The following is a 22,029-nucleotide window of genomic DNA, read 5'->3' on the forward strand; positions in this document are numbered from 1 at the left end:
GTCGTCCCTGTCATGTTCAATCATGTGTGCTGCACCTCTGTGAAACATAAAAACAGGTCAACAACTAACCAGCATTGGAAGTCCCTGTTTTTGTTTTGTTATTTACCTCATGTCACTTGTTGTGCAATTTATTCCCTTTTTTTCTTTTTCATGGTCTGGAACAATCCGCTGTCCAATTGTTCAGAGAGCTCTCTAATCCAGTCTTAGATCTGAGTCGTGCAGCGCAGCCTAATAGGATCGTAGTATTAACCCTGATGACAATACCACCAGCTGTCGCAGGGCCCCCTGTTGGCCACCAGGAGGACTGTGTCAGTGGGGGTTGGAGAGATGGAGAGGGAGGTGACTGACAGGGAGCGAGACAGACACAGATAGACAGAGATAGTGTGTGATGCTCTTAGTCTCATGTGGAATAATCAAGGGAGCGGTTTGGAGGAGGAGCACAGAAACATCTAAAGTGCTTTATTTTTGGACGACTACCTCTTTAATTTTACTCTTCACCCCTCTCCCTTAATCAAACCCCAACTTTTTTTTCTTTCTTTAAACTTTTTCTGTCCCATTTGTCTCTTCTCTCTCGAGCCCACCTTCGCCTCCATCAGTCTGCGTCCATCTATCTCTCCCCACCGGCTGCATCCACTTTCTTCTGGGGTGGTGGTGTCGGTGGCTCTTGGCTCTGTGCTGGTTCTATATGGCTGAATAAGTGGTTAAAAAAGGGGGGGGGCTTGGTCTGGTGGTTTTCTCCGCGGGGGGTTCGGAAGTTGCAGTCAGGACCAGGACAAGCAGGAGGAGGAGGCGGTGGAGGAGGATGGCGGTGGCTCTGGATGAAGTGTGGGGGCGGGTGAAGAATGTCTGCAAGCAGAACGGACTGCTCATCCTGTCTGTGCTGGCCGTGGTCATTGGCTGCCTGCTGGGCTTCTTCCTCAGAGGCAAGCAGCTCTCCGAGCAGGTCAGTTGGTTCAAATGCCTGGTGGTGATTGTAACGTCTGGTCGTCCCCCCCCCCCCCTCACAACACACACTATCCACCTGCCCAACTGCCTGCCTGCCTTATCTCCCCACTCAAGTGTGTCTTAAATGCTGTGATGAATTCAGACCGCCACAGCTCCTAATACAAGCGATTACCCAATTCCCTGTTCCCTGCATCTGCCTCTTCTACTCAATTCCATGAGCTACACACCACCATTTTAACACACTCAAGCGTGAACATCTATCTTTGTGAGGATACTGTGTTGACATTCACTCTGTGGAGGCTTCACTATAACCACTACATCCCTAACTCTAGCATTTACCCTCACCTCAACCTGGACACGACTCCAACTTTAACCTTAAAACTCAATCTTAACCCCAAAATTAACCATGTGGGGACTCCATTTTGTCCCCAGGTGGGAGAAACTGCAAGTCCCCACACAGGAAATTACATCAAATAATAATTCGTTCACCTTATCTTTATAAACCAGCCTCTCTTTGCCTCTCTAAGCCCATCTGATTCCACCAAAGTATAGGTTTCATCACCACGATCGGCCCTACTAGGACCATTAAGGCAAAAGACAGGACAATGTAATCAATAGTAGATTACCCTTCGGATAGCTGGAAAAGACTTGGTTGATGGTGGCTGCTCGTTCCACCTAAGAGACTCCCACAAGGTTCTTTTTCTTGCTCACACTGGAATTGCAGTGTGAGCAAAACGTAGAAATACAGCGTTAAGAAGCCTCTGGGGTCGTCTGCTTTTGATGAGAGAAGAAGAAAAAAGCGCCACATGAGAATGGTAAGCTGGCTTCAAGAATGGAATTAAATTGGCTCATCTAAAAGCCAATTTGCCTGCTGCAGCAGGCACATTGTAATGGCAGAAGACATCCCCAAGAGCAAGAGAATAGTTGTTGTTTTTTTAATGTGAAACTGTATCTTATCAGTCGCTCAGATTGCCTATAGCCTCTCAGACGGACTCCACGGAGAGGGATTGCCGGTGGGGAGATTAGTTGTCAATCACTCACAGAGACATGAAGTCAACAATTCATGTCCACTTATATAATTCACACATGACTGAATGGGAAGTGGAATTAAATAGTTGGAATTCAGAGAATGCTAAGAGGTTGCAGATGAACAGAGAAATGACATTTCTGCAGGCAACTGGATGATTATTCCTCTGAGCGCGTTGTGTTTGATAATGACTGAATTTATGGGTAGAAAGACATGAAAAAATGTTACAAAGTCTTAGCAGAGAAAGCATGTGCAAAATTAGATTCGACAGAGAAGCTGCTCTTTAAAGGGTGCTTGATCAGTACAGAAACATGAAATGCATTTGAAACCGGATGATGAAAATTTTGTCCTTTAAGAGGTGGTTGGTGTATGTGGGATTTTGTATGATGTAAGGCATGTGTGGGTATTGCCATTGATGTTTGAGCATGCCTGTGACGTCAAATGAATTTCTAGCGAGACACGGGGGGCTTCAGATGTGTGCCTTCATCCATGATCCATGTGCACTGCTCTATTTAACCTTTATTAAACCAGAAAATTCAAGTAAACACAAGAAGTTTGTGCTCTAAAAAAAAAAAAAAGGATCAGCACTCAGTGAATAACCTCCTAAGCCCTACGATAAGCTATTATGGCAAGGCTTAACTATACAGACCAGTGAGCAGTAATAACTAACATGTCTTTGGGGTCATCGGGTGGGAACCTCCTTTCACCGGTGTTTCGTCTAGTTGGTCCCACGACACCTCCAGGAGGCTAGACAGTGATCTCTGGCGTCCCAGAGACACTCCCCTAATGCCAGGTCTCACTGCTCCCCACACTAACCGAACAACCTCCTTTACCTTACCTATACTACCACAGAGGAGGTAGACCCAGGGAAGGAAGCCTTGTTAGGCTATCACACTCCCCCGCCGGGTTAGGCTGTACAGTCTACCTCCCCAGGACGAGCCCTCACAACAATGACATCTCCAGGAGGCTAGACAGTGATCTCAGCCCAAACAGCACTGCCACCTTCAACCAAACCCAGGCTCCGTTTATGCGAGCTCCAGGCAGAAGCAATGCTGATACTACCTTTACTAGCACATTCACCATACTCTATTTCACACGCTACATAGCATAACTACAATGTAAGCTAAAGTTAAAGGAGATAAATGAACTCACAGGATCAGCAAACACACTCACTTTGCAGCATGGTCTCAAACAAAATGGATTCAAATAGGCCACTCCCACACTTAAATAACCTTCCTCTTCCTGGATTTCATCCTTACTTACACATGGCTTTCTCAGCCCAAACAGCACTGCCATCTTCAACCAAACCCAGGCTCCATACATGCGAGCTCCAGGCAGAAGCAATGCTGATACTAGCTTTCCTGTCACATTCACCATACTCTATTTCACACACTACATAGCATAACTACAATATAAGCTAAAGTTAAAGGAGCTAACTGGACTTACAGGATCAGCAAGCACACTCACCTTGCCGCATGGCCTCAAACAAAATGGATTCCAATAGGCCACTCCCACACTTAAATACTTCCTCTTCCTGGATTTCTCCTGACAGGAAGTGGATCTCTCCACCTGATCTCAAGGAATTATGTGCCCTGCTTAGTAGTTCCCCCTGCTGGCCCCCAGCTGACATTATTTCTTCTGTAATAGATAAACTGGCTGCATTTAATTGCTTCATCTGACATTTCCCTCACTGTCTTCCTCAAACTCTGTCCCCGCACTCCGAGTTCCCCCGGAGTGAGACAGTTGATCTTGCTATGAATCCCCTACACCCCACTTCCACTGGACAAATCCTAGTCTTCCATCCTCGCTGCTCAGCTTCTGCTCCTAAGTCTGCATATCTAAGCTTTTTTCTTTCATAGGCTTCTTCCACTGAGTCTTCCCAAGGAACTGTCAGCTCAATGAAATAAACTATCCGTTGACTCACTGACCACAACGCTAAGTCAGGCCTCTGCCTGGTACAGACTATTTCCTGAGGAACAACAAGCTTTCCCCCTAAATCTACTTGCATTTCCCAATCACAAGCACCTTCTAGGCGGCCACACCTTTGCCTCCTCACTAACTTATCCCTTCTGTATTTCTCTCCCTCACGGACAAACTGAATTACTAAGCTCCTATCCTTAACACCTTCTGAATTCACCTGTCTTCGTTTCCCTTCGATGCCTGCAGCTAAACATTTCAACACCTGATTTTGTCGCCATGTATATCGGCCTTGTGACAAGCCAACTTTACAGCCTGACAAAATATGCTTTAAAGTTGCAGTACGTGAACACAATGGGCATGATGGGTCCTCATTTACCCACAGTTTTAGGTTCTGGGGGGTTGGTAAGACATCGTATGTAGCCCCTACCAGGAATCTAATACGATTTTCCTCCATACTCCACAGGTCCCTCCAACTAAGCTTCCTCTTCTCTACACTTTCCCAATTCAACCACTGTCCCTGTTTAGCCTGTGCCACTACCTTTGCACCCCTTACTATCTCTTCCTGTCTGTGTATCTGTTCTACAACCAGCTTTCTTTTATCTTTGAGGCCTGCTGTATTCCATACCGGTTTACCTGAGCCAAGCCCCAGGCCTCCCCGGCCAAACTGAACATTACCTACAATCTCTGCATGTCTAAGAGCTGTCTCTGCCTCCTGAACTGCCGATCTTGGATTCCACTTCCTCCCCTTGGTTGGATTTGGAACCACACTCCTAACTACCACGTCCTTACTGCCAGATAACAAGAGCTCTGTCCTGACCTTGGTACATTTAAATTCCTCTGTTAAACTAGATACTGGCAGGTGAAGTATCCCTTTTCCATACAATGCAACACTACTTAGGCACTTAGGATCGCCGAACAACTTCCTAACGTAGGAGCTAACCGACCTTTCAATTCTCTCCACAACAGATATTGGAATTTCATAAATTGACAGTGGCCACATTAACCTAGGATATAGCCCAAATTGCAAACACCACAACTTCAACTTTCCTGGAAGTTCTGATTTATCTATTCTATCCAATCCTTCAGCCACATCTTTTCTAAATTTCACCACCTGTTCCTTATCATTCAACTCTACATTGTACAACCTACCTAAGCTCTTTACTGACTTTTCCCTAATTGTTGGGATGTCCTCATCATCTATGACAAACTTCCTATCACTTAACTTCCCTCTACATATCGAGATGCTTCTAGATTTACTAGGCTTGATTTTCATGCTGGCCCACTTGAGGTTCTTATTTACCTTCTCTAGTAGCCTCTTTGTACATGGCATTGTTGTGGTCACCAGTGTCATGTCATCCATGTAAGCCCTAACTGGTGGAAGATGCAACCCATTCTGCCGTCTCTCTCCACCTACCACCCACTTAGAAGCCCTGATGATTACTTCCATTGCCATAGTAAATGGAGAAATTGTACACCCTGCCATGATGCCTATTTCTAGCCTCTGCCAACCTGTTGTGAAACCTGCTGTACTTAGACACAACCTAATATCCTGAAAATATGCTTTCACTAAGTTAACAACTACCTGTGGCACTCTGAAGTAGTCAAACGCACTCCAAATGAGGCTGTGCGGTACTGAACCAAACGCATTTGCAAGATCTAAAAATATTACATGTAGGTCCCTTTTGTTAATCTTTGCTGCCTGAATCTGGTGCCAGATCATGCTAGTTCATGCTCTAAACACCCTGAAAAACCTGGTATTCCTGCCTTCTGCACCATGGTATCTATTAAGCTATTCCTTTCTAAGTAGCTAGCTAGTCTCTGCGCTACTACACTAAAGAAAATCTTCCCCTCCACATTCAAGAGAGAAATCATCCGGAACTGGCTAAGGTCCACAGACTCCTTCTCCTTAGGAATGAGGACACCCCCTGCCCTACGCCATGCTCTTGGTATAATTTGTTTTACCCAAACTATTCTTAGCTGTTTCCACAAAAATTTAAGGGTATCAGGCGCACTTTTATAAACCCGGTAGGGGACTCCATTAGGCCCTGGGGCCGAAGAAGCCTTTGCACGCCTGACCACCTCCTGAACTCTTGAGATTTAAAATCTCTTTTCAAGAGTGTCCTGGCCGAGACAGCAGCCACATAAAGTTACAGACTGACAATATAGACCAAAAAATACAACATATAACTCCACATTACAAAAATGAGAACACAAAATGAGATTACTACAAAGAAAAAACAAAAAAGTACATTAATACTTTAGCAGCTGTCTGTTTAACATGGAGCACACATCTCCTTTTTGCATGTGAGCAAACTCGCATTTATAGAAATGGAACATCGTAGTCTCATTGGTATCCTTCAAAGGATAGTTCGGATCTTTAGAAGTGGGGTTGTATGAGGTACTCATCCATAGTGTATTATCTTCAGTAAATGGCTGTCGGCACACCCCCAGTTTGGAGAGGCAGGCAGGAGTACTGACACAGAAGCTAAGCAATGCACTGCTGTGGATGGGGGCAGCAGCAAAATGTATTTTAGCTGCTTAAAAAAATCAATAACAGTTTCAGTGTGTGCTATATTGAGAATATTTCCAATGCTTTACCTCAACACAGACAGCCAGTTTCAACAGGAAAGCCGTTAACAGCTTAAATTCTCCATCTATGCTCTCGTCACAGCCACCAGCCTCCTTTGACGAGCATGGGAGCTGCTGGTCTACCGCTGCCTTGATCAGTTAGTGAGTTTGTGTTATTGTGTGGCTCTGGCTAATCCAAACTAACCCTTTTAAATGCCACAGTTACACAATGACACAACCAAACTAACTGTTCGAGGCAGCGGTAGACCACCAGCTGTGTTCGGCAATGTTAAACTACTGGTTTTCTTCACTGGAGTCTGGCTTTGGTGAGAGTGATGTAGTGGCTTCAGTTCCCCATCACAAATCACTGACTAACAGCAAGGTAAAGTGGTGAAAATATTCGAAATATAGCACAGACTTCAACTGATATTAATTTTTTAGGTGGCTAAAATAGTTTTAGCTTCCGTGGTGGTACTCCAGCCTGCTTCTCCAAACTGGGGATGTGCCGACTGCCATCTTGGTAATAGGTCTACACCGACCATGGAGAAGTATCTCATGCAACTCCAGATGCAGATGTTCAGCATCGTGGGGCCCATAGAGCAAGTGCACTACAGACTTGGCTCCTTTTGAGTTATTATCTCTGCAAACTCAATTGGGGAAAAAAAAAAGAAATGTCATCAGATGAAATGGATCAAATCTCAATAGTGGAATGAATTATTTCACTGGTACTATGAGGCTAAAAAAATCCACTGATTTATAAACATTTCTTTCACAATGTCTATTGGAAAAAAAATTTGCTGGGCCCCATGGCATCACAAAAGAGACCCAAATGTTGTAATTTCACATTTGGTTGTATTTGAAATTGGCTTCATAGCCTGGCGCTGTTCCTGGGGGCTTGATGTACAAATGACAACGCTAACTCGCAGGTATGATGTTTAGGATGTGAACTAGCTTTTGTAATACTTGCTAATTAGCACTGAACAAAAATTACAGGTTGATTGTAGTGTCATTAGTTTTGCAGGTGTTTAATCATAAATCAAAGTATTGGCGGCATTCAAATTTTGACCTCATGTTGGAGCGGCAGGAAAAGTGAGGGGAAAATCATAGTCGTTAGCATTCATCCTCTGGGTACCACGAATGTCTTTGGACTGCAAACTTCACCCAGTAGTTGTGAAAATAATTCCATCTGGACTAAAGTGGTGGACTAACTGACACTCAGCATGACTAAATACCCTGCAGGTCCCTCCTAAAGCTACACATGCTCACTCCGACCTCGTCACATTTCGCCACATTGGCTTTACATTCATATGGGAAGCGAAAACAACGTTGGTGACTGTTAGACCCATCCGCCACCTCTCCCACTCACTTTACTCAGACTTTTCACCCCCTAACTTACATTGTTGTCCCGCGGCCTTTTCCTCTGATGTGTCAGAGGTAATTAACCCTGCCAAAATACACGGGATTGAATAAAGCTCACTTCTGTGACTTTGTGACAAACACAGCGAGCTGGGACTGTGGTCAACAAGACAATCTGCCCACACTGAGTCTGTCAAGGATGATTTTTACTCTCTGAGCAGGGGAATTACTGCCTGAGTAGTGCCTCTCAACATCCCTGACCTCGAGGTGAACAATTCATGTTCATTTTAAAAAGTCAAGCATATGTGGTTCCCAGTTTGTTTTTTAATTCCAGGTCACGGATGGTGAGAATTCATTCCCTTGAAAAGAGGAGAATACGTCATTGTATGAGGAAGCACTGCACTACACTGAATAGTGAACAGTTTTTTTGTGTAGAATAAAAAGGGTGGTAGTGGATTAGAGTCAACTGTGTGGCAGCTGGCAGGGTGAAGGTGAGGACAGTCATGTTCACGCTGCATCCATGAATGCAAAGTGAAAAGTCAGAGTGTAGGGCGTATATGTTACAGTGTTACGCATGCTGCCATTTATACACAGCATTCATAAAATGCGCTGGCCTCTCTTTATATGCTTTTAAAAAAATTTGTCAAAGTAGTTAAAGGTGAATATTTTTTTCAGCGTTTAGTTTTATTGACACAGACTGACTGGACCAGGTGATTTAAAGTGTGCAATCAATCAGCAAAGGTTAAGCACCACAAAGTGATTTTTTACTTGACATTTTTCAAGACAACATAACAATAAATGGCATCGTAACGATCTAGTACAAAACTGGGACTCAGTTGCAGCAGAATACAAAACACCAAGAACAGTTTATCAAATCCAAATCTTTACGTAGGCAGTCAGGGCAGTCAGCGGAGGCAGAAAAGTAAATTCAGGGAAATCACCCAAAAACCAAAGCCCATAAATCCAAGCCGAGTCAAAAACCAAGGAATCAAACACAAGGAAAAGGCTGGAAAGCATGAACACACTAAAGCGACAATGATAATCTAGCAACTAAATGGGGGAAACACTGGGCTTTAAAGACACATGGGTTGATTACTAACTACACACAGGTGACTGGAACAAGACACAGGTGAAACACATGAGGTTATCAACAAAGGCAGGAAAACTCAGGAAGTAAAAGAAACACTAAACACAATGAGAACACATTTCAAAATAAAACAGGAAGTGGACACAAACACATGAGCATAAATGTGACAGAATATCACAGGCGTATGTTAAAATGATTAACATGGCGAACTAAAAAAAAAACAAAAAACAAAGGTGCAGAGTTGAGGAAAGCAATGGTATTTAAATGGACAATTTAATTCAAAGCTAGGGGGGTTAAATTGTATCAGGTGGGCCATGGCCCCCTTAATACGACTGCTTTTCCCCCCACTTGCTCCCCCCTAGCAAAAGTAATTTGAGGCTGACATTACTGTGACATGCTCATTTTTTAAACTGACACATAGGTATCTTATCGTGGTATTTTGTGAAACTAGACAACCTATGGCATCAAGTTGTAACATTCATATGGGTACAGTTTGTTGGGACGACACATTCTCACTCCAACTTCGTCACATATTGACGTTTGGTCATGGACTTTCCACGTCCAGATACAATGTGAAAGGTACCCTGGGTGTGTTGGGGGTTGACGTTCTGGGACGCTGTGTCAAGTTCTGCCTGTTGCATGCATTGTCTTCTTTCAAAATACTAAATGCACGTCGGTAAAACACCACGATTTATGTTTTTTTGCCTTTAACAACTAATGCATGTGGTTGGGTTGAGTTGTGGTTGGTTGGACCCATCCGCCCTCCCTCCTGCTCACCCTATTTGGACTTTCGTCTCCTTAACTTTCGTTCACGTCCCGCCAAATTCCCCCTGATGCCACTTAGTGCCATTAAACTATAACAGCAACCGGCTGCGTATCATGCCAATGTTAAAGGACGACTTCTTCATCAGTGTCTGATACTGCTGGATTTCGACAACTTCAGAGTGAGACCACGTTGGTTGGGAAGGGGGCTGAATGTAGCTCCAAACTTAGGCCAAAGTTGATGTGAGATCATCAGGCATTTTCAGAGGGGTCCTTTGAACCCTCACCTCATGATATCTGTTTTAAAATGGGTTCTATGGGTACCAACGAGTCTCTGAACTTGAGGGGGTTTCTTCCCAGTAAATATTTTGTTACTTACAATTAATATACTCCTTCAGATTAAAGCTGTGCATTTGTATTTTAACTGATAGGACAACCAGCCTATTTGAAGAACAATGGATCGCCTAACATGTAAGCATACATAACACAGGATTTTTGTGGAACTCAAAATGTAAACTGCACCGGTCTGCACTTCAGATAATTAGCAACATTAACTGTAAAATAAGAAACCAAAGCATATCAGTGCAGTTCCTAAATTTTCATATTGCCTCTGGTTTTGGTGTGCCTACCCAAGATTTTCAGTGGCCCCATCTAGACACCCCTATGGAAAATGTCTAGGGGCCTGCACACACTTGCGAAAATAGATTCAATTCAATAAGCTTTATTGGCATGACATTCCATATGTGTTGCCAAAGCACAATTACAGTTTAAAAGAGTGAATCCAGAAACAATTAACAACATTAACAGATACTTTGAAGGAGTAAATAGAAAGGCAGAGTGTGATCTGTGATGAGATGAACTTTATGTTGTTGTGCTGATTGTCTCTTTGGCTGTGACATGCACTGACATATCTTGCTCAATCTATGGTGCTGACGCTATTTTCTCCAAGTAGATGTTGCGTTTTAGCCTGCTACCAGAGTGAGTCAAAATGTTGGAGTTCACATTGAATGTTTGTAAAGAACTTTGTTCTGATGTCTTCATATGTGCGACATTGTAACAGGAATTGTCGCTCTGTCTCTCTGTCAATATTTAACAATGCAAAGTATTCAAGGGCAGATTGTCTCTTTCTTTTGTGTCCCTGTTGTCTACCAGCTCAAAACATAGTTGTCAGGTAGAAAGTTATTTTTCTCCATTGAAAAACTTGTATGAGCGTACCAAACATCTTGCAGAAGCAGCCAGTGTGTTTGTTCCACTTTTAGCCGCTGGAGAACTCAGTGACAGCTTATCCTTTCAAACACACACTTTGGGGCAAATTCCCCAAAACACTGTGCAGCTTTTGTGGACACACCCGCACAAATAAAACTAAACTAAACTGTGGCGTCCTCAAAGCATCTGCAAAGGGTGAAATGCACCCTTAACTGTGCTGCTAAGAAAAACCGCCTCTGTGCTCCGCAGTTTGCATGTATTTAAATGAGATAATATGCATACATTTGACACAACATTTCCCCTTTCTATGCAAATAAATCTCATTGTATAAACAGTCCAAATCACTAAGATAAGCGCTAACAGCCACGTGCAGTTACAGTGAAATTATTAATGTCTTCAGACAGTTGGTGGTAACTGAAGCATGTTGACAGACTGACATATTAAATCCCAGATACAGTTTCTCAGTCACGTTGTCGTTCCTTGCCTCATGTTTTGAAGAATGCCTCTGCATGCAGTTGATTGGGACCTGTAGTTCATTGTCTGAAAATATCTTTTATTTTTCTTTCTGCTGTTCTACCTGCTGTGCTCTTGATGCAAAGGCAATAATTATACTTTGCAACATGGATAATTGGAAAAAAAGGCAAAATGCACTCAGCTGCAAAACTTTAAGACCATGTTTGCACTTTACTATCATCGGCTCAGAACCTTTTGTGAATCTGACCTTAGGACTGGGCAGGTAGCGGTTGCAAGTGGTGCGCAATTCACGGTGCTGTCAGCGGCCGAGTTCTCTCATAAGAATGCTATGTTCACAGACTGACAAACAACAACACAAAACATAGAAATGTACCCACACCCACTCTGCACTCCACACACACACAAACATATTCACTCAGCCATTTGGCCTAAAAGCTCTGTCACTCCAACACAGACTCAGGAAGCTTTTATTGCTCCATCTCACTGCACAGATGTGCTGTACTTAAATTCCTATTTTTTTATTTATTTTTTTTTCAAATCCAACTCTTCACTTTTGTTTTGTTTTTCAACTGGCTTTTACCCCCTCATGACGTACTGTCATCATGAAATAACATGTTTTGGTTTTGTTGTTTTTTTTGTTTTGTTTTTTTTTTTTACAAATCTTGCATCCACTTTTTAACTTTTAAAACTTTTACTTTTAACTGTGTTCAGTTAAATGCTTACTGCATTCCAGATTCATACGTCCTTCAATTCAGACAAAACATCCATTGTTAAAGATATACTAAACAAGATTTTTCCTAAAAAAGAAAACAATAGACTCATACAGAAGTAATCTCTCTCCAACACATTCTCAGTCCCACCTTGTCACATACATTTGGTCATGGCCTTTCCACGTCCAGATCCGATGTGAAAGGTCCCCTGGGTGCGGAGGGTGTTCTGGGACACCGTGTCAAGTTCTGTCTGTTACATAGTACATTGTCTTCTTTCAAAATACATTTCTGTTTTCACAGGAAATTTACCGTTTACATACGGTCTCTTTCAAAATAAATGCACTACATCGGTAAAACACCCCAACTTAAAGGACAGCATATTTCATTAGTGTCTGTCAAGTCACTGCCCAAACACCGGATTTCCGTGACTTCGGAGTGAGACCAGGTTGCCTTCTCAGTCATCAGACCGACTAGTTGTGGTGGCTGTTTATGTGGAGTCTAGACTGCCGTCTACAAGTTTGAAAATGAAAAAAAAATCTGTGAATGTGGAGTTAGAAAGAAGTGCACTTACCAGATCTCTGAAGCCTGTTACTCATCAGTTGCTATTAGCCACTTTGGATGACTACCAAGACTCCACTCACTGAGTCCCGAAAATTGCCATGAACTAGATAATAAAAAATTGTCTTTTTAGTGTTGCATACTGTTAGCTCTCTCAGTGACACCTTACCAGCTCCAAACCATAGTCGGGAACACACTAGCTTATTAACATAATTTAGCTTGGCTCATTATTAGCCTATCCCTGCCAGCGTGACTACAAAACACTCACGTTTGGACCAAAAAGCGGAATTTATACTTCTGCGCTGTATCGATGCCATACCTATGGCTTGGCCCTGCATAGACATAGAGCCTACGGCGTACCCTACACCGTAGCCTGACATGAAACTCCCCAGAAATGTAACTACACCATCACTGTGACGCAGACCTCCTGTCTGTTTTTGTAAGCTGAAACCATTTGCCTCAGTGGAAACAAAGCTCTTATTTACTTTAATTTCACAGATAAGAAACAATAAATTGTGAAGACAATAAAGCCTCCACAAAAATAACATTTTAAGTCTTGTGTGTGATTTATCCTTTGGTGATTTATGTTTCGGGATTTATCCTGGCTTCATATGAGCAGTGGAAATCGTCACTAGGCTAATTTATACAATGTAAAAATGCCATAGACTTGTGCTAATAACGTTAGCATGTTATATTTGTTTGGAAAACGTGTTTAGTATAAGACTGTTTTTTTGTCGGTGAACCTGAGTTGTAATGGAGCTGAATTTTGTAACGTTACCTTTGTTAAATGTTGCTGTTGTCCCTGGTTTCATAAGAGTAGAGGAAAAGTTTGCTGGTCACTAGGTTAATTCATACAATGTAAAATGCCATAGGCTTGTGCTAATAACATTAGCATGTTGTATTTGTGGGGAAAATGTGTCCAGATAAAGACAAGTGTTTGTCTGTGAATGCTGCGAGTTACAGTGAAGCTGATTTGTGTACTTGTGTTTGAAACTGTCTCTATTAAGCCACGTTTAATGTGTGTTTAATGTGTGTTTTGAATCAACTAAACTTTACGGCACTTCACAGAAACCTCTGCCGCCAACTAGTGTATAGGAGGTGTAACTGCAAAGTGACACAGACACCACCGCAGAAGTATAAATGCTCACAACGGCATAGGCCACGTGCGTAGGCTACAGCATAGGGTCTGGTACACAAGTATAAATCCCGCTTAAGAAGTTGATGGAAACACAACGATGACTCGCTGAAACACAACAGGTTTTGTTGTTTGTTGATCGCAAACAGTCATCTGGAGTTTGGCAGGCACCTTGCCTAGGAGTCACGCCGTCCGCCATCTCCTTGACCACTAGATGACAAAGTCAGCACATACAGTATATAACATCACTTTAAAAACATTGATATAATACGTATGAAACATGCAAGTGTAATGTATTTGTGGTTTGAAGAAACATACTGTATAATGCTAACTGGCAACTTTCTGGCAACTAGACTGTGCAAATTTTGTCATATATCATATCTGACTCCTCTACGCAGATGATTGATTTTCACACAAGTAATTAAATCACACTTCTGTGCGGAGTTTGCATGTGCTGCATGTGTCAGCATAGTTTTCTCCGGGTTCTTCGGCTTCCTCCCACAGTCCAAAGACTTGCAGGTTAGATTAACTGGTGACTCTAAATCGCCTGTAGGTGTAAATGTGAGCGTGAATGGTTTTCAGTCTCCATGTGTCAGCACTGTGATAGTCCCCAACCCCACCTGTCACCCAGTGTCAGCTGGGATAGGCTCCAGCCCCTCTACAACCCTGTACCAGGAGCAGCAGCTACACATAATTACTGAATGAAAACTCAAATCACCTCCTGATCACAACTACATTACTATTACAATAGTAATATAACTTTTAATATAAATGTTTTATTTTATTTCACTGTAAATGTGATAGTAACCACTATCAAGGAAGTCTCTGCAAGCTGTTTGCCATGCAGTACATAAACTGACACTCGTGTATCACACTCCTCAAGAAAGTATCATGGGACTGATACTTTGAAACTCCACACAGCACCATGTCTGTGAATACAGATGAGGAGACAAAGACCAGTCAATACAATGGAGAATTTTTTATCATGTTTACCTTTATTGATTTGTGATCCCGAGGAAGTCTTTGCAAGCTTTTTGCCATGTCAAACATAAACTGAAATCAGTGTGCTGTCTATAAAGCAGACTCCTGCAGAATCAATTACTTTCACACAGGAGCAGAGTGTCAATATGCTGTAACTGAAACCACAGGTATTGCACACACATTGAAAAAGTTACAGGACTGAAACCTGATGAGATAGTACAGCCTAGTACAGCCTTTATGAATACAGATGAGGAGACAAAGATATCATTTAATACAATGAACAAGCGTGACTATGTGAATTGGTTGCCTGATTTTGAAGCTCTCTTAAAGGGGAACTAACGTTTTTTCAACCTGGGCCCTATTTTCTGATCTACTTTTGTCTAAATGAGTGATAGGACGTTCAATATTTGACATTTTTCCAGTACCAAGCTAGGGCGGACCTGCCTACCTGTGTTTTACGGCAGTTGGTCTCGCAAGACTTGAGTTGTTGCAGGGAGTTACCGCAGGAGCGAGCTTACAAATGCGACTGTTTGGAGTAGTCATGGCTGAATTTTTACCCGATTTTGACCAACTGGATCTGGATGAGCCATTTGAATTTGATGAGGGACAAGGGGAGAGAGGGAGCAGGCAGAGCAAGTGTTTTGACTTGCCACAACAAATATGTCCAAATCCAGCTAAAGGTAAACACAGACGTTCATTTCTCCTTTCCGTTATGTTGTTGGATAATTATACTAACAATCTGAGCCTATCTGTGTTAAAAAAAATGCACTTTTAGTGGACGTATTTTGACGTGGTCTGAGTGCCCTATTATTTAATATAGCACACACTCACGGGCTACAGGCAGGTCCACCTGAGCTTCGTACTGGAGAAATGTCAAATACTGAAAATCCTATCACTCATTTAGACAAAAGTAGATCGGAAAATAGAGCCCAGGTTGAAAAAAACATTAGTTCCCCTTTACGTACAAGGATGAATGAATTGGTTGGTTCTTGTCATTGTGCAAAAGTGTATTAATATTTCCACATGTTACTGTATATCTTTTTTGCATGCTGCTGTCTTGGCCAGGTCCCACTTATAAAAGAGATTGTTGATCTCAGCAGGACTTACCTGGTTAAAAATGGGTTAGATAAAATTGAGCATAGCGTTAGTTCAGGCAGGACATGATGTCAAGCTCAGCTCACATCCCACCTACATCAGCTGATCTCAAACAGCCCAATCAACTGATGGAGCAGCTGATCAATGGAAGGGAGTCAGCTGATAGATCACATGATTCCTTTCTATGCAACCAATTGGTGAATCTCATTCACGGCGCCCTATATAAACTGCTCTGGCCCACCTAATGTTGCTGCTTCCTCTGCAAGCCACTTTGCAACCCTCCTCCACCCCAGCTCCTCCTTTTCATGTTGTGTCTGACTTATCAATGTCATTTCTATTTGTCATTGATGCTGCTCTGTTGTGTTCCTGGGGGGTCTTTGCTAGTGCTCTCCCTGCCTTAGGCTTTCTATGTAGGCGCATGGAAGGGCAGGGAGGTTTGCTCTCTCTGCGTCAGGATTTCCTTGTTTGCACGTGGAAGGGCAGAGCGGTGTGTGGTTTCTCTGTCTTCAGGCTTTCCACATAGGCGCGCAGGAGTGCGGAGAGATGTGCTCTCTCTACCTTCGGCTTCCCACGTAGGCGCGTAGAAGAGGCTTTCTGCGCAGGCCCAAGGAAAGGCAGAGAGGCCCCAGAAAGGAGCCATGCCACCAAATATAATACTGCAAATGGAAATAAAGTTTTCTTTGACTAAAGTGGTTGTGACTGAGCTTAAATAAATAAAAAAACAAGCCTTTAATATGAAGAATTCTATTCAGAGTTTCTCATTTGACACATGTAGTTGAGCATCTAATAATAAAGCTATTTCATAAATTTATTTATTCAGTTTTTTTTCTTTATTCCTCAGTTGACATGTGACTTTTTTGCTTATCACACAACACACACTTGCATTACAGTTTAACAGTGGTAGCACAGGGTCAGCCATAACATGCTGCCTCTGGAGCAGTTTGAGGGTGTCTTGGCACCGCTTCAGCAGCCATACACAGTCCGTTTGGATACTTGTACCGACGACCTTCCATTTCCCAAGCCAAGGCCCTAGGGAATGAGCAACTGCCTCCTGTTTTTGTGACGAGTTATGTAAATGCAATTATATAATCTAAATACACACTGTGGCTCAGTGCTGTTATTTTTAACAACAGTAAAACAATGTAATTAAATAACAAGTGAAGCTAACCAAGGTTAAAGATAAAATCAGGACACTCTCAGTTTTGTTCTTTTGGCAGTATCTAGAATGAAGAATTGAATGTTTGTTGGCTTGAAATCAGGCTGGTGAATTTATTTATATTAGCTCGTTTCTATGAGCCCTGCAGCTGGCGAGATAAAAGGGTTACCACAGGATAGACTGTGTGTGTGTGTCTGTGCATGTATGTAAATTATGTTTTAGTGTGTGAGAGAGCGGATTAATCATGAGTTTGCAGCAAGTTTGTGACTTTTCTGTGAAATATTGCCACTGACACTCAGTTCATAATATTGCAAATTGCAAATTCAAGGGTATTCATCAGTGGTCCATGGGCTCAGTCACCATTGTGCTTTCTCATTCAGCAATAAATAGTGATTTTACAGACATTTACTGAAATGAAAATCTTTGCGATTAATACTATAAATTGACACTGACATTATGTCAAGTTCAAGAGTGCTGTGGCAGACAGCTGCTCCATCTCTAATCACAGCCTATTCAAACATAGTAAAACATGCAGAGACACTGACATTTATGTTAGTGATTAACTACAGCTGCTACATACATACACAGAGTGGGGTGAGATGTGCCAGTTTTTACTTGAGGTGACTTTAAAGAGAGGGCATGGCAGTAATGCCTCCAACTAAAATATGCACATATATTTCAGGATGTGGGGCATCCCTGGGAACAACCACTTTGGATCTTAAATAAACTGTTTAAAAAATATGGCTTTCCAAAAAAAAGTGGTCTTGTGGCACAATTTGCCCCTGATGCGGGGTGAGTGGTGCCTTGGGAGAAAATATGTTGGGGTAAATTGTGCCATTGATTATTGAAGTAAAACAGAACATTTTCATCTCATATATTGTAATGCTATATCAAAGCAAGACAAATTCAATACCATATTACTTATATATAACATCAAAGGCCAATTTTAGCAGTAGATAACATGTCGAATACATGAAAGATCTTAAGTAGGCCTACATAATATTTAACATTTTCAGAATAAAATTAAGTTGAACCTGAACAAAATCAACTGCAATTCTCAGAACCAGGCGACAACACAACATGCCACTTGTCAATGCTGCAATATTCTTCAACAAGGCCTATCTAAAATGTTAAGAGTAAAATGAAATAAAAAATGAAGGCTCCAGGTCATAAATGTTAACTCCTGGCCAGTAGGGTGCATATCCTGAGGGGGACAGGGGTCCCCCCAATTTTATGAAAAACACAGCATTGGAGATGAGACCTTGTTTATTTTTATGAAAGCTGCTCGGTGGAGCACAAAGCTAAAATCATTCAACTGCCATGTAGAAAATTATACAGATGATCAACACTGCTTCTGCATATTTGGGCAATAGAGCAACCGCACTAGAGCCTTTTGCCAGCCATGTCAGCTGCTTCCAGTTTAACGCTCAGCTAATTGGAATGGGGAGAAATGATTTAATCATGCGGATCTTCTGGACTTTCCAAATATTATTGGACCACATGGATCAAAGCCATGGTGCAGCCTCATAGGGCTGCTAGCATGGCTGTTTCATTCTCAAACACTTCGTTTTAGCTAAATTAAATGTGGGGAAATTTGAGGAAAGTAATGATCTTCCATCAGCTTCAAATCAAAGTCCGTCAACATAATTTGAAAAGGCTAAAACTTCACAGACCTTACAAATAATGAGACCCTTTTCTCAACCGCTCACACAGACATGCAAGAAGCATATTTGCTCAGTTTCTAAAAGCGACACGTGTTACTGGCAAACGGAAAAAGAAAAGGTCAAGGTTATTCTTAAAAGAGGAGAAAATGTGGACATCCAAGTCCTCTGGGAGACCGCTGCAGTAAACAAAGAGCATAAAAGCTAAAAGCAGTTTTAGACGCTCTTTGGCAGGAAGTCAGATGGCCAGAGGTCTTGGTTGCTTTTCAGTGGGTCTAACACTTTTTGATAGGAAGGCCATTTTTGTTTCTAAAAGTCAACTGTGTACTGAAAGCCAGTGCACAACGTGTTGTCTCCTTTTTCTTAGTTTCTGTCAGAACTTTGGCTCAGCATGCAGAGTTACAACAGCCTCTTTTCAAAGTACATCTGAGTTTCTTTTACACAAGTTACAAAAACAGGCAGAAATCCAGTTTTGATACAAGCTTCTTTTTTAAAAAAATCTTTTTTTAATTGCGGCATTGTTTAAGTGATAAAAAACCCCAATTTTTCGATACGTGTTTGTGAAATTGACACAAATATAATTGAATATAATTACGTTAAATGTTTAATATTGTATGTATAAATATAAGTCTCTCTCTGTCCGTCTCTCTCTATATGTATCTTTTTGTCATATGGATCACTGTACATTTACCATGTTAACCTGTCTGAGGACAGAGGGGATGTCGTATGCTGTAGAGTCCTCTGAGGCTAATTGTGATTTGTGATATTGGGCTTTATAAATAAAACTGAATTGAATTGGAGAGTGCCCAGGATTGATCTCTGTGGAATTCCACAATAGACAGTTTACAATTAAATATATATGTAGCAAATAGACCTTGCCAGGCAGTCACATGCATTTTTTTTTTTAAAAATTGTCTAATTATACTGTGGCACATGTTGGTTGACAACTGATATCTTGGGCATGGTCAGTCTTAAAATGGTTTTGCTAAGGTTTCCAGGTTGAACGTGTTGAACATGTTTCCTTGAAATGGAGTGAAACTGTGTACAACAGGCTTTAGGTATGTTTTCTCTTGTTGGGTAGGTAGTCAGCAGCAATGTGTACATGAACTAATATCTGGTATATCTTTACCAACTGCAATTTTTTTTTCACACTTGCTTTGGCGATGTAAACGTGTTTATTTTACATACCAATAAAGCCCATTTTAATTAAATTATTGTATTAAAAGGCATTGTGTCTGCATAATACAACAGGGTGTTCAACGCACCTATGTTTCTACTAAAATAGACGTTTTACTACATTTTGGCAGGGCTAAACACAGCCCTGTTTAATGCAGTAAAAAAAAAAAAAGCAATTGAGAGGTTACACTACAGATAACAGTTAGTAGTACAAACAAGAATAATGCAGGTCACCAAAGTGAGCAAAATACTTACATAACATATTTTGCTTGTTTTGCAGATATAACTCTCTTTGTTTTTCTCTGCCACATTCAGGAGGTGAAGTACTTCCAGTTTCCCGGAGAGCTGCTGATGAGGATGTTGAAAATGTTAATTTTGCCCCTCGTCGTGTCCAGGTAAGAGCAGCATAGCTCCACACACACACACAACCATTTGCATGCTTTGTGAGCTAAATGCTGAACTTGATTAAAGAGGTGCTCAATTATTTGGAAGGGTTGTTAATTTTCAGTGCAGAAATGTGCTTGACAAAGAGAGTCAGGTTTTAACAGAGAATTAAAAGGAGCAACATAAAATACAAACAGTTATATGTCTGCTTTGATATTCTTTCGTCTCCATCACATGCTGCATTTATGTTTGGTAGTTTTGTTGCACTGATTTGTCTCTATGCTGACATGAAATGAACCAAAGAAATCTAAATTGAACTGAATTGCAAAGAGCACATACCTGCAGTCACTCTCCACCTACATACATATAAAGTGGAGTTTGCTGCCACATGCTGCAGAATCATTTTGCCGCTGGCTGTGGTTAGAATTACTTCGAAATTGTACCATCTGAGAAATCAGGGCTGCTGAACCTGCGTGGCTCACCTTTTCTTTTGATTAGATGAAACATAAAATTTGACCAGCCTTGGAGCTATTTGAATGTTCGGTTGAGGCTGCATCAGAATGAAGTGTTTGAATTTACTTTGTAGTGACTTCAGAGAGAATTGATTATGAATGTCTGACCTCACATATTGACTACTGCACAGCAGAGAGTGTATCCATTTGAGAAATCAGGAACCACAGTAAGACATTTCCTGAAATGAATGTGAATTAGTCTATGTCCTCCAGAGCTGCAAAGTACTTTTTTTATTGCCTCAGAGATACCTTGCAACACACCAGTTTGCGGTGCTTAATGACAAAAACAAGTCATTTACCATCTGGTGACAGCAGGTGTTTTGTACCGAGGATCTGCACTGACTGGATGAGATGCATCAACACTTAAAAGGATACTTCACCTCCTCATGACCATTTGTGTGTCAGTACTTCACCCTGTGTTGCTCTGAATTCATGACAAAGAGGTTGTTTTTATGGCATGCCCACAGTGATCATGACACTAAAAATAGAGATAATTCTTGATGACTTCAAGTCATTGGGGTCCACATTTAACAATAGCAAATCTACGTCAAAACACCTGTTAACAAACTCTCACACAAGTACTGCAGTATAATCTACGTCTCATTTATGCAGCCATATGCTCAGTACCTCCCAAACAGACAGCTCTATCCTCAGGGAACTGAACTCAAAGTGAAACTTATCTATGCTCTCTTCAAAGCCAGACTCCTTTGAAGAAAAACAAAATAAATTGACCGTGCTAAACACAGGAGCTGCTGTTCTTCTGTTGCCTCAATCAGTTAGTTAGATTGTCTGTGTCACTGTGTGACTTTGGTGTTTTAAAGGGTTAGTTCACAGTCAACAAGGTCACACAATAACACAAACTACCGATCAAGGCAGCTGTAGACCGACGGCTCCTTTGATCAGTTTGGTGAAATCACGATTTTGTCAATGGAGTTTGGCTTTACAGAGAGCATTAAAAAACGTTTACTTTTAATAAGGGCTGCCCCTAACTAAGAATTTTCTTAGTCTCCAAATAGTTGTCATTAAGGGCCATTAGTCGACTAGTCGCCCACATGTTTACAATATTAATTTAATTAATAAATTATATATTTTGGGCGGGGCAACACAATGATTTGAGTTCAAGGTCCTAGAAAGAACAGTAGAAGTAACATTGTTAACACTGTGCTACATTACAGAGAAATACAAAATCGTACGAATGACCCCTTTTACCTCAATTCATCAAGAAATGTCTTAAAGGCATGCAAGTTTTCTTCACAAATTCACCATAACACAGGGTGAGTAATTGATATACACGTGAAGTTTTCATTCAAAGCAAA

General features: G+C 41.5%; 1 protein-coding gene across 1 annotated transcript in view; it reads left to right on the forward strand.

Annotated features, from left to right (window-relative positions):
• Positions 1-330: 330 nt before the first annotated feature.
• Positions 331-22,029, forward strand: part of slc1a7a (solute carrier family 1 member 7a) — a 76,598-nt gene continuing 54,899 nt past the window's right edge. Inside the window, exons 1-2 of the mRNA XM_033649994.2 lie at positions 331-943; positions 20,133-20,212. Of these exons, the coding sequence (XP_033505885.1) occupies positions 803-943; positions 20,133-20,212 (221 nt within the window). The 5' untranslated portion in view covers positions 331-802. The remainder of the gene's footprint in view (positions 944-20,132; positions 20,213-22,029) is intronic.

This window comes from Epinephelus lanceolatus, chromosome 12, assembly GCF_041903045.1.
Source record: "Epinephelus lanceolatus isolate andai-2023 chromosome 12, ASM4190304v1, whole genome shotgun sequence".
In the NCBI taxonomy this organism is placed as follows: Eukaryota; Metazoa; Chordata; class Actinopteri; order Perciformes; family Serranidae; genus Epinephelus; species Epinephelus lanceolatus.